The sequence below is a fragment of the Sceloporus occidentalis genome, unplaced genomic scaffold (assembly GCF_023333645.1).
Source record: "Sceloporus occidentalis isolate IW3139 unplaced genomic scaffold, rSceOcc1.0.p SCAF_3, whole genome shotgun sequence".
Classification (NCBI taxonomy): domain Eukaryota; kingdom Metazoa; phylum Chordata; class Lepidosauria; order Squamata; family Phrynosomatidae; genus Sceloporus; species Sceloporus occidentalis.
The window spans coordinates 126,003,524-126,015,728 of NW_028316983.1; the positions used below are offsets into that span (position 1 = coordinate 126,003,524).

Sequence of the window (12,205 nt, forward strand, 5' to 3'; positions counted from 1 at the left end):
TAAAGGGTCACGGCATTAGGAAGGTTGGGAACCACTGATTTACGTCATGAGCCCTGGAACCCAATCCAGATGTAAACTGAGACTTGCTTGTATGTGTACAGAAACATTGAAGTATTAGCTGTTGTATCTTCAATCATTTGCCTAATGAAACATAGCATAGTTTTTGTCTTTTTCTCAACTGCCACACATCTGACTGGTGTGATTTCATTAAAAGCATGGAAATGAGAGATACATTAGTAGCAAGAAGAGGGTCAATTACTTTTATTTTCACTTCAGTAAACAGTTACTCTTCTAACAGAATGTTGCTTGAAAGGGGCTCAGTCATTGCTCACGTAGCCATTTTCTCATCAAACTGTATAGCTTTTCAGTGAGCCAAGGCAGCATCCTCTTTAAGGACTGTTATATTTCTCCAGTACCCCAAAACGAAATGAGAGATCTGATCAAAGATGTGCTTCAATGCTGATGTTTTTATAAAACATAAATGTCACAGTTAACCTTAGTCATCCAGGTATGTTTAGAAAACTTCCTGTAGAATCAGAGCTTCTTTCAGGGTCAAGTTATTTTTCATCTTTCCATCGGTGGGATGCAATACATTATTTCTCTTATTTCAGGAGAATTTCCCTGGTTGGGGTGGTGGCCCAAGAAATCCTCCAGCCTGTTTGGTGGCAGCTCGTGAAGGAGCCAGGCCCAACAGCTTCTGAATATTCTGATAAGAAGCAGAAACATAATATTGAGTGTAACGTTGTGAGAGTGCAAACAAACAAACAAACCATGTTAACCTCAAGTAACTGGCACTCTTTGGTTTATACTTAACAGGTAAGAGATACCATTCTATGCAAAGTGAAACTGAAAAGTAGAGTTAGACTATCCTATACTAACTACTCAATTATCATGTTTGTGAAAAAAATATATTTAAGTGATCCTGAGTGACTGCTGTATAGCATTTCATGCTAGAATAGGAAGGAAAGGAAATGTAAAACATTCAGACATAAATCCAAGTGATGAGATTAATAGTCTAAAATCAAATATAGGCCTGTTACAGAGTGCCAAAATAAAGCTGCTTTGGGTCTCTTTGGAGGTATGCTGTTTAAATGATGCCTGCATCCTAAGAATCCGGAAGCTGCACCAAAAGCTGCACTCCGGTGCTTAGGAATGGAGTGTGGCTTTGGTGCGACCTCCGGACTCTTAGGACCCATGCATCATTTAAATAGCATACCTCCAAAGAGACTTGAAGCAGCTTTATTTTGGCAGTCTGTAACAGGCCATACATACATTTTGAGATTTTTGTTAAGTAATAGTTAAAATTACCCTGTAGTGCAGCAGTACCAAACTTGCCCTGGTGTCCCAGTACACCCCCACAAGCTCACAGGGGTGCCACCTGGATATTTTAAAGTTTCACTTCCTGAAGACTGGAAGATCGGCTTCATAATAGTGGCTCAGCTGCAACAGCAGTAGCAACTTCCACTCCCCCATATGGTGGCAGAGGTGACACCAGGACTTCTGCATTTCAGCTAAAGGGAAGCATGCCCAGGCCCTGTCTTCATGGAGCGTGGGAACAATTATGAAAAGGCGCAGAGTTAAACTGTGGCAATTTATTTTATTTAATAATTTCAAAGGACCAGGGAAAGAAACTTTGCTCTCAGCAAAGGGGGCTTAAAAGTAGTGATATTATAGTCCTGATATTACAGTCCTCCACACTAGTGTATCTGCACCAACTTATGGGGTAGTTACACTGGAGGAGGAGAGAACAGCAGAAATTGGCAGTGGTAGTACTTATCATGAAGGTCCCTTTTCTGCAGCTGTGGGGAGGGAATCCTTCATACATGATCTGTAAGTCATCTTTACCACACTGAGAGGGCCAGCCGATCCTACGTTCCTAGTGATAGTATGACAAAGTTCCAAAAAACCAAAAAATATACTGCCAGTGGCTTAAAACATACAAATTCTACCAGCTAGGGTGAGGAAGGATTTCCTTCCCACAAAAAGAACCTTCACAATAAGTAATGTTCCATTTTCCTGAAGTGTGGGGAGGTAATCCTTCATGCTAGAACCCACCCAGTCACCACACCACCTGGGTGGGCAACAACTTACTTACATAGACGCAACCTGTTGCAGAACATGCCTACCAATGGAAATGCCTGCTGAAGCAAATTGGTCAATCTCACAGTGTCTGACAAAAGAGGTCAGCAACCCAAGTAGCTGCCCTGCAAATTCCCTGCAAAGATGCTGAAATACTCAGTGCCACAAAAGCGGCGGCAGTATGACTGGAGCATGCTTGAATTCCTTCTGGAACTGGCTTGGAACTGTAGCCACAATCAATGAGGTGAAGTGGAAGAAGAGACTTGTTTGTTCTTAGTAAACTCTTGAAAGAGGCAAACATTATAGTCTGATTTACAAAAATCCTTAGTTCTAAGTAGCATTTTAAGACCCTCTGCACATCTTTACCACTCTTTCTCCTGTGCCTTAGGAACTAGACAAAAAGAAGGCAGAACCATATCCTGAAAACAATGGAATATTGAATTCATTTTAGGAAAAAGAATGAAATCTAAATGAAGAACAACTGAATCCATATAAAATACACACAACTCTTCATGGACTAATAGAGCCCTCGAGAGACTCTGTGTGCCTAAGGAATAGCAAACAAAAACAAAACTTTCAACATAAGAAATTTAGGTTCCCTCTGCCCATAATCTTGATACAAATAGAAGCAGTTAGTGATTCTCTTGAGGGACAAAAAGAACCACCCACAATGTGCCAAACATTTGCACTATCCTTTGAAATATTGGAGAATTCAGAGCCCACTCTATCTCTGCTTAACCAATTGGCCTGATTTAGTTGGCCCTTCAGACAACTTGCCCCACCCTCCCCATACTGAATGATTAAAGGTGAGTCTCCTTCATGGTGCCTTGTTTGCTTATGCAGTTTTGGTGGTCAAGTTGCCCTTCTGGATCAACATGACTGCCCTGAACTTCTGACTGCAGACTGAGGAATGCCAAATGCACTGCCTGTTACTCCAGCCACTTGATATTGTATATCTTCTCAATGGGGGAACACAAACTCTGTGCCATCTGGCCACTACAATGAACTCCCCAACCCCGCAAACTGGCATCAGTTGTGATTATCGCTCTTCTCAAATCCTAAATGGCACCCCATTCCTCAACACCTCTGAAAGCCAACAATGTAGAGAAAACCTTGCCGGGGGGGGGGGGGGGGAGGCAGATCCAACTGAGACTTTTGATAATCTTTGTCTTGGTAGGGCAGAAGGAAAAAGGCTGTCAATATGGATATCTCCTGGCAGGCCCTCCCAGACTGACTGACTGATTCCCCCTACATTACCACATACTTTAATACAGACAGTTCCTCTCTGCCCCAAACTGACTCACTCCAATTCGCCTGTTTTAACTATTTTTAATCAGTATTTTTATTGTTATTGTTTTTGGTTATGGTGAAGTGATAGGGGATTATATATTGTGAGTTTGTTTTTTATTATGTATTTTATTGTATTAATTATGCCACTGTAACCCGCCTCGATCAGTAGGGAGAGGCAGGATATATTTTATTATTATTATTATTATTATTATTATTATTATTATTATTATTTTACTGTGGTTCTCTCAGATGGTATCCAGCCCAAGGAACCCAATCTAAATAAGCCACGTTGTCTGCTTCATAGAATCACAGAGCTGGAAAAGACCACAAGGGCCATCCAGTCTAACCTCCTATCATGAAGGAAGATACAATCAAAGCACTCCTAACAGATGGCCATCCAGCCTCTCTTTAAAAACCTCCAAAGAATAAGACTCCATCACACTCAAAGGAACTATGTTCCACCTTCAAAAAGCCCTTACTGTCAAGAAATTCTTCCTAATGTTTAAGTATAATCTCTTTTTCTGTAGTCTGAATCGACTGCTCCATGTCATAGTCTTTGGACTAGCAGAAAACAATCTTGCTCCTTCCTCAATATGACATCCTTTCAAATATTTAAACATAGCTATCATGTTACCTCTTAACTTTCTCTTCTCCAGGATAAACATATCCAGCTTTCTAAGTCGCTCCTCATAGGGCATGGCTTCCAGACAACACTCTCCTGACCAGAACCTAGAACCTTTCTCTTTTGAAGCTCCAGACAATCCATGGTAACCCACACAACCTCCCTGCCTTTCTCCAAGGAAGATGTATGGACCAACAGGTAATCTAGGTAGGGGTACACATGCACACCCTGCAGACAGAATGGTAAGGCCCTGAACTGACAGTGACCCATGTATGCCAACCCGAGGCACTTTCAGTGAGCTGTGTGTACCAGAATGTGAAAGCACGCCTCCTGGAGGATGAGGGACACCTGTTCTTGTATTCCTTCCAGAATCAATTGTAGAGTTTCTGTGCAGAACTTCCACTTGAGAACAAAATGATTAACACTGCAAAGGTTCAGTATAGCCTTCCAGCCCATTTTTTCCTTTGAGACAAAGAGGACCACTGAGTAGGATCCCAAAAATCTCTATTAAGGAGACATTGGTTCTATAGCCTTTATCTAAAGCAGGTATTCTATAGCCCAAAGCATCTACCACTGCTTTTCCACAAACCTGGGATTGTGCATGGGGGCTTTTGGAATCAAATCGATGGTGTAACTATCTCTTACGGGCCTGAACACCTAAGCATCAGGAGATGTCCATTCCCAGCAATGGACAAAGTACATTAGAAAAGCTCCTATTGGGAGCTGCCCCAGGACAGAAGAACTGAATGGTAAACAGGGAGGTCCCTAAAGCAGCTCTGATGCCATGAGCGGAAGCCTCATGAGATCAGCATAAAAAGTTGTCCAGACTCTTAACCTCTGACTCTTAAACATCAACCAAGAGGAAGCCTCAATTTCTTCGTCATTTCAGTAGGCAACAAACACAACCATTCAGCAAAAGCAGGATAAATCCATCATCCCTCCTTCCATACCCTTTGCAAACACTTCACAGAGCTGTACAACTGAATGCTTTTGCTTAGCCTTGCCCCTAAATTCTGGAACGTCTTCCACATTAGTACCAGAAGCTTGGCTGGTAGACATCAACCCCAAAGACTATCCCACCTTTGAAAGAAGGACAGGATATTGTTCATATTCAAACAAACAGGGAGAAACATGATCAAAAAGACAATCCCCACCTCCAGGAATAACAATCTTTCCTCTTCTCTGAAGTATCTGGAAAAACTAAAGACTCCACCACAGAGGTCACAGCAGAGGCATGTTCTGTCTTTCTTTTCACTTTGTGAGAGGGAGAAACCAAATAATGTACCCCTTCATACATTTCCTCCTCCCTTTCTGAGAAGAGGATGAAGAATCTGAGGTATGATGCTTTCGGGAACATTCTTCATGTTTCTGGTCACTAGAGGGCCTCCAAGTGTCAGAGTCAGAGATCTCTTCGTTACTGACTTTGCATCTTTTTTCATGCCTTTCATAGAATCACAGAATCATAGAGTAGGAAGAGACCACAAGGGCCATCTAGTCCAACCCCCTGCCATGCAGGAAATCACAACCAAAGCATCCCTGGCAGATGGCCATCCAGCCTCTGCTTAAAGACCTCCATGGAAGAAGAGTGTTCCACAGTCAAACAGCTCTTACTGTCAGGAAGTTCCTCCTAATGTTGAGGTGGAATCTCATTTCCTGGAGATTGCATCCATTGTTCCAGGTCCTATTCTCTGGAGCAGCAGAAAACAAGCTTGCTCCCTCCTCAATATGACATCCCTTCAAATATTTAAACAGGGCTATCATATCACCTCTTAACCTTCTTTTCTCCAGGCTAAACATACCCAGCTCCCTAAGTTGTTCCTCATTGGGCATGGTTTCCAGACCCTTCACCATTTTAGTCGCCCTCCTTTGGACACGCTCCAGTTTCTCAATGTCCTTTTTGAATTGTGGCACCCAGAACTGGACACAATGTTCCAGGTGGGGCCTGACCAGAGCAGAATATAGTGGCACTATTACTTCCCTTGATCTAGACACTATACTTCTATTGATGCAGCCTAAAATCGCATTGGCCTTGTTAGCTGCCGCATCGCACTGTTGACTCATGTTCAACTTGTGGTCTACTTGGACTCCTAGATCCCTTTCACACGTAGTCTAGTTCAGCCAGGTGTCACCCATCCTATAACTGTGCATTTCATTTTTTCGCCCTAAGTGCAGTACCTTACATTTCTCCCTGTTGAAGTTCATTTTGTTAGCTGTGGCCCAGCTTTCTAGTCTATTCAGGTCATTTTGAATTTTGATCCTGTCTGCTGGGGTGTTAGCTACTCCTCCTTAATTTGGTGTCTTCCTTATGGTACTCAATATGCCTGCCATCTTGGGCAGTTGAAAGATTCACTGTCACTTCCCCTATTTCCCCCCAATAGTGACCCATTCACTAAGAGAATCTTAAAGAATTCCATCTTTCTTTTCCTAAAGTAGTTGTCTTTAAGGGAGTGCTCCACTCATTGTATCAATTCCTTAAATGATTCAGGCAAAAGCCTCTCTATCCCTTGAATCACCTCCCTTCTAATTACAGAAGCTATCTCCCTCTCCTTATCATTCCTTGTCTTAGACTACAATGTTATTTTAGGATCATATCTAAGCACCATTTTTAACGGACTCTTGGATGCCCCACATTGGAATAACCTATTAGAATCCAATTCTTTTTCATCTTCCTACTCATAAGATTAATATGTTTCAGCATGGTCAGTATCTTCTACCAACTCATCTTGCCATACATCCTAAATAATTTGTACTGCTGACTCCTCTGTGTGTTTTCATTTTTTAAATCCACTTTCCACATATCACTTCACTGCAACTCTCTTTAGTCTCTGTGCTTATCTTTCTTTTTCTAGTTGATGTATTTTCCATTCCTGTCTGTTATATATTTACTGTCCCAGTATTTCACTCACATCTGTGTTATATGCTATCTACTTTAATTGTCAGCAATTTAATCATATCCATCCATTTTTTTCTGTTTAAATTCATAATACTTACATTTGACTGAGAATTCATTGGATTAAAATTCATTTGATTAAAACTTCCAAACTCATTGTTTTGACTGTGTTTAGATCAACTCAATAAATGTATTTCATTAACCTTTTTAATAATGAAGCATAAATTAGAGGATTCTGCAAAGCTTAAATTCATATTAGAAGCAGTAGGTTTAGAATACAGTCCCGAAATGCATGGATTGATATTGACTCCAATATTCAAAGCAGCATTCAGCAACCATTCATCTCCATTTCTTCAGCACACGTCTATCAATGCTGTTGCTGGAGACACTGAGTGTGCTCGGGCTGAGGAACTCTGTTTTGATGCTGCCCCTCTCATCATATGAACATCAGGCTTTTCAACATGGTGCCCCAAAGGGACCTTTGGAGATTCTGCTTTTGCCACAACCCTTTTCTCTGATTTTGAGCAAACTGAGAGATCCTGTTTTGCCCTGGTAGCCTCTTTTTGTTCTTTTGTTCTTTTTGTTCTTATTCCAACCCTTTCACTTTGGAATGCTGTTTTCTCTCTTTAACAACCCTTTCACTTTGGAATGCTATTTTCTCTCTCTTTCAGCCTTAACACAATTTGCATCTTTAGCTTCCACTTCACTTTAACTAAAGGATAAGAAAATGTTCCTTAATTCTCAAGGATCTGTTTTCAGTTTCTTTTCCTGTTCCTGGATTGGCTGCTCTGCAAACACATCTAGTTGGCACAGCAGGACAGGAAAAACTGTTGGAAAAGGGAAGGGGTCTAACCGTTGTAACTGGAAACGAACATGGGCTCCTGCTAGGTATGATTGGCACATGATCTATTTGTTTGTATGTTTGTATGAAAGTATGCTTGACGTATTTTCCCCTCCAACAGCTCAGAATATGCATCCTTCATATACACATTTCTATAAACAGCTGCTTGATGGTTTGAAAGTGGATTTAATTAAGTCTGCAACTGGATTGCATCATGTATATTTTAAAGACTTTGTTGTCAAATGCATATGAGAAAAAATTTCAGCTAACAATCCACAATTTTCACATTCCCAAATGGTGAGAAGAGCCTTGGATGTCCAGTCAACCCAGACAGAAAGGATTTTACATGAAAAATTTCTGATTGCCTCACAGAACCTTTAAAGAAACCATGCAGCTCTTCAGAGACAATTTGCATAGCTCCTTCAGAACTATTAGTATCGAATTTATCCTAGGAAATTGTGGGTTCAAGTCACTACCTCTGTGTCTAAATCTTATGAACAAGGTTGTTGTGTTGATAAAATAACCCAACCCTGGTTTACATATGCTGGGCTGAGTGGTCAGTGAAGGAAGTGGGACATAAAATGATTGGCACAGCTATGTTCAATATGTAAGCAGAGATGAACTTTCTGTATTTGGATCTCCATGCTTGGAGTTTGGACATAAAAGAAACTGACATGAATAGGACTATGCTATGTAAGTTATGTAAATACCCTGCAAATCATTATGTTCATTTAGAGCAGGGGTAGGAAATTCTGACATGTCCAAGGGCCAATTTTTTGCCCCATAGACTCTGCCACAAAATAAACAAAACAAAAGTAACTGGAAGTATTTTTCATGCCAAAAGGTGACTTACTACAGTCAGACCTCCATTTCCACAGATTCTTTATCCACCATCAATCATCCACACCTTGACAATATTCCAAAAAGATATACAGTAAATTCCAAAAACCAAATGTTCATTTTGCTATTTTATATAAGTGATACAATTTCACTATACCATTTTATATATATTGGGACTTCATGGATTTTGGTATCTTGGGGGGGGGGTGCCCTAGAACCAAACCCAGCAGATACCAAGAGTCCACTGTACTATCAAATGTTTTCTAGAAAAGTTAATTCAACTTTTTTCACCAGAAAAAGAGTGCCCCAGAAATCTTGGTTCAACCTTGGCCCCAGGACCATTCTTTGTTTCCATCCATAATTTAGAGCAAATAGTTAGAATGGAAATATATATTTACCTCAACAATTTAGCTCAGTTATGGAAAAGACTGGGGAAAACCTGTGTAAGGACCTTATTAATTAGTCAAGTTGTAGAAAGCATGGGACAAAGCAGGAAAAAAGAAGAACACACAAGGGACAGGATGTAAATCTTCACACCCAGTCTAGATGTTGATCAGTGTTCCCAGATACTTAAAGGCCCTTGAAGACTAGTCCATATAGCACTTCACACCCTCAACAGGAAGGCAGGAAGAACTCCAAGGCAGGATTGACGTTCCAAGGGGAGATGGAAACTGCACAAAGGAAGTTGCTCATTGTAAAAGACATTTTTAGGCAAGATCAGTCTCAGGTCAGAAGGTTCAAAATATTTCCTCAACATCAAGGCCAAATCAACCCCATAATACACTACACATTATTCATGGAAATTACCAATGTCATGGTCTCAAATGTGCTTTCCCAATGTGTGAAGTAGTCAAATATCTGCTTTCCCCTCCCAAACAACATAACAACAAACAAAAGGAAAGAGTTTTGTTATTTCATTGTCCTTCCAGTGTATTCCCACTACTTCTCCACTCCGAGTTTGTTCAAAGTACACATTATATAATTTCTGTCCTACACTCAGCCTCACAATTAGATTATTTCATAGAATCACAGAGTTAGAAGAGACCACAAGGCCATCCAGTCCAACCCCCTTCTGCAATGTAGGAAGATACAATCAAAGAACTCCCAACAGATGGCCATCCAGCATCTGTTTAAAAAAACCCAAAGAGGCACCACCATACTCTGTGGGAGCATGTTCCAATGTCAAACAGCTTACTGTTAGAAAGTTCTTCCTAATGTTGAGGTGGTATTCCTTTTCTTGTAGTTTGCATCCATTGGTGTATGTCCTATTCTCTGGAGCCGCAGAAAAAAAGCTTGCTCCATCAACATGGCATCCCTTCAAGTATTTAAACCATCATATCATCTCTAGCTTTCTCTTCTCCAGGCTAAACATACCCACTCCCTAAGTCTCTCTTCAAAGGGCATGTTTTCCAGACCTTTCCAGAACTATTTCCCAATTGAAAGTGGGTTGATTAACTTGCTTCTTTATTTCAAGAGGACAAAGTACTTGAGTTTCTTTTAAGCCTGTTCTTTCCCTTCTTGGAAGGAAAAAAAAAACCCAAACCCTGCTTCCTGCAGTAATACAAAATCAATACAAATACAAAACAATGGCGGGTTACAGACCGCCATTTAGTACGTATTTTATACGTACAAGGGTTAGGAAGGGGCGGTGCTTCCGCAGCCCCCTAACCCTAGTACGTATAGAATACGTACAAGATGGCGGCGCCCTGTTCATACGGGCGCTGCCATCTTTACGTATCGGACGCTGTGCGTCCGAACGTGTCGCAGCGCTAATGACGTCGCGAATGCGCCCCTGGCGCCTCGCGACGTCATTAGGGCACCGCAAGAAGAAGCTCCATTTTGGAGCTTCTTTTTTGCTCCGTAATGGAGCCGCGCGGTTTGGCTGCGACGGCTCCCTTACGGAGCAAACGGCGGCGGCGGCAGACCACCTCAAAGCGGTGGTCTATAACCCGCCTAAGTTATTATGCTACATCAGGGATGGTGAACTTTGCTTCCAGATATTGTGATTACAACTCCCATTATTAAAGTTAATTGGCCATACTGTTAGGGTTAGTGGGAGCAAGTGCTCATCATCTTAAGAGCTACTGTATGCGTCCTAGCCAACGCCTGTACTATAACTATCCTGTAGCATATATCTTTCTTAAAAGCCTCTAAGGAAATCCAACAGCTTCCCTGGGCAACATATTCTATTGTATGCTTATTGTTAGTTTTATAAATTGTATTATTGATGTTCAAGTGGGGCAAAGGGAGATACAATGGTGGAAATTGCCCTAGATACTCCAAAAAAAGAGGTCAGTGTCTTGGCCACTCTCCCCTGTAGACCACATTTAGGCTAATTACATCCTGACTACACTGGATTAAAGATCTAGATTGTGAATGGCACTGGTGAATGGCAAAATGTATGTCATTGAGAACTGTTTAGATGAGCACATTGTTATGGAGACATGGCTGAAAGATTCTGGGGCATCAACCTCTACCAGCTCTGTTTTCCATGACTAACTGTAAATCAGCAAGCGAGATCTATTCAGGTACCTGACTTACATTCTTACTTTCCCCTTAGAGCTGGGATTCATGGTGACCTAACATCCATGGTATCACAGTGGTTTAGCATAATTTTATCTCCCAGTCCCAGTGCCCCATTTAGGAATCTGCCAGTTTCAAATCCAGTGTATCCTTGAAAGTGTGAGTAAAGGATACCAGAGCTGGGTATCTGTCTACCTTAAAGCCCAACAATCTTCAAGTCTGAGCTAGCTAACATTTCTTGGGTATGGTGTTGGTGTTTCCTATACTGATAGTTATGGAGAATTTCAGTAGTTAGGATTTTGTTATCCTTGGGGTATATGATATGATGATATTATTTGGTCTGCCCCAAATAATTTTGGGGCCTAAATATTTGCAGTGAGTGAAGAGTGTCACCCCTTGGTTATTTTCGTTTGTTTGTTTGTTTTTGTTTTCTTTGTTTTTTGTGCTAACTAGGAGAGCAATAATCTGGAAGTGGGGCAATTAAAAATACTTATTTTATCATAGATGTTTACCTGTAGGGTTTAAGTCCCTTACCTTAATAAAGATAAAGGACCTATTAATATGGAGGCACTGTTATGTGAAAAACATCCTGTTTGGCCTGCCTTATTGTTTTATTATTTTGTTACTGTTTATAATGTTATTATTTTATGTGCTATTATCATGTTTGACCTCAGTTTTTATTGAATTTTACTTTTGAACTTGATACTTTGCTCCATTTTAATCATCTTATTTATGTCCCAAATCTGATTTTTATATCATGATCTCATTTCTAGAGACATCAGATCTGCCACGAGGATACACTCCTTAGTTACATCCAGACTGGACTGTAACAATGAGCTCTAAGTAGGATTGCCCAAACACCTCATGGGTGTGCCCATAAAACCTCAATCTTTTGTCAGCTGTACATCAGAGAACCCAAAATTGACACATGACTTACTCAACATGTCTGTGTAATTTTCTAGAACATGTATTGCAAGAGGATTGGACAACCTATCCCACTAATTGCACGAAATTATTTGGAGGCTCATGTGAACACTTCTATTCATTTCAAATCTATCATTCTGCTAGATATCCATTACAGTATGTATCGACTATAAGTCAACCTCATCTATAAGTTGAG

The 12,205-nt window shown here is 40.8% G+C and overlaps 1 protein-coding gene across 1 annotated transcript in view; it reads right to left on the reverse strand.

Annotated features, from left to right (window-relative positions):
* Positions 1 to 233: 233 nt before the first annotated feature.
* The window catches only part of TMCO1 (transmembrane and coiled-coil domains 1), a 29,446-nt gene continuing 17,474 nt past the window's right edge, over positions 234 to 12,205 (reverse strand). Inside the window, exon 7 of the mRNA XM_089516122.1 lies at positions 234 to 706. Within this exon, the coding sequence (XP_089372248.1) occupies positions 608 to 706 (99 nt within the window). The 3' untranslated portion in view covers positions 234 to 607. The remainder of the gene's footprint in view (positions 707 to 12,205) is intronic.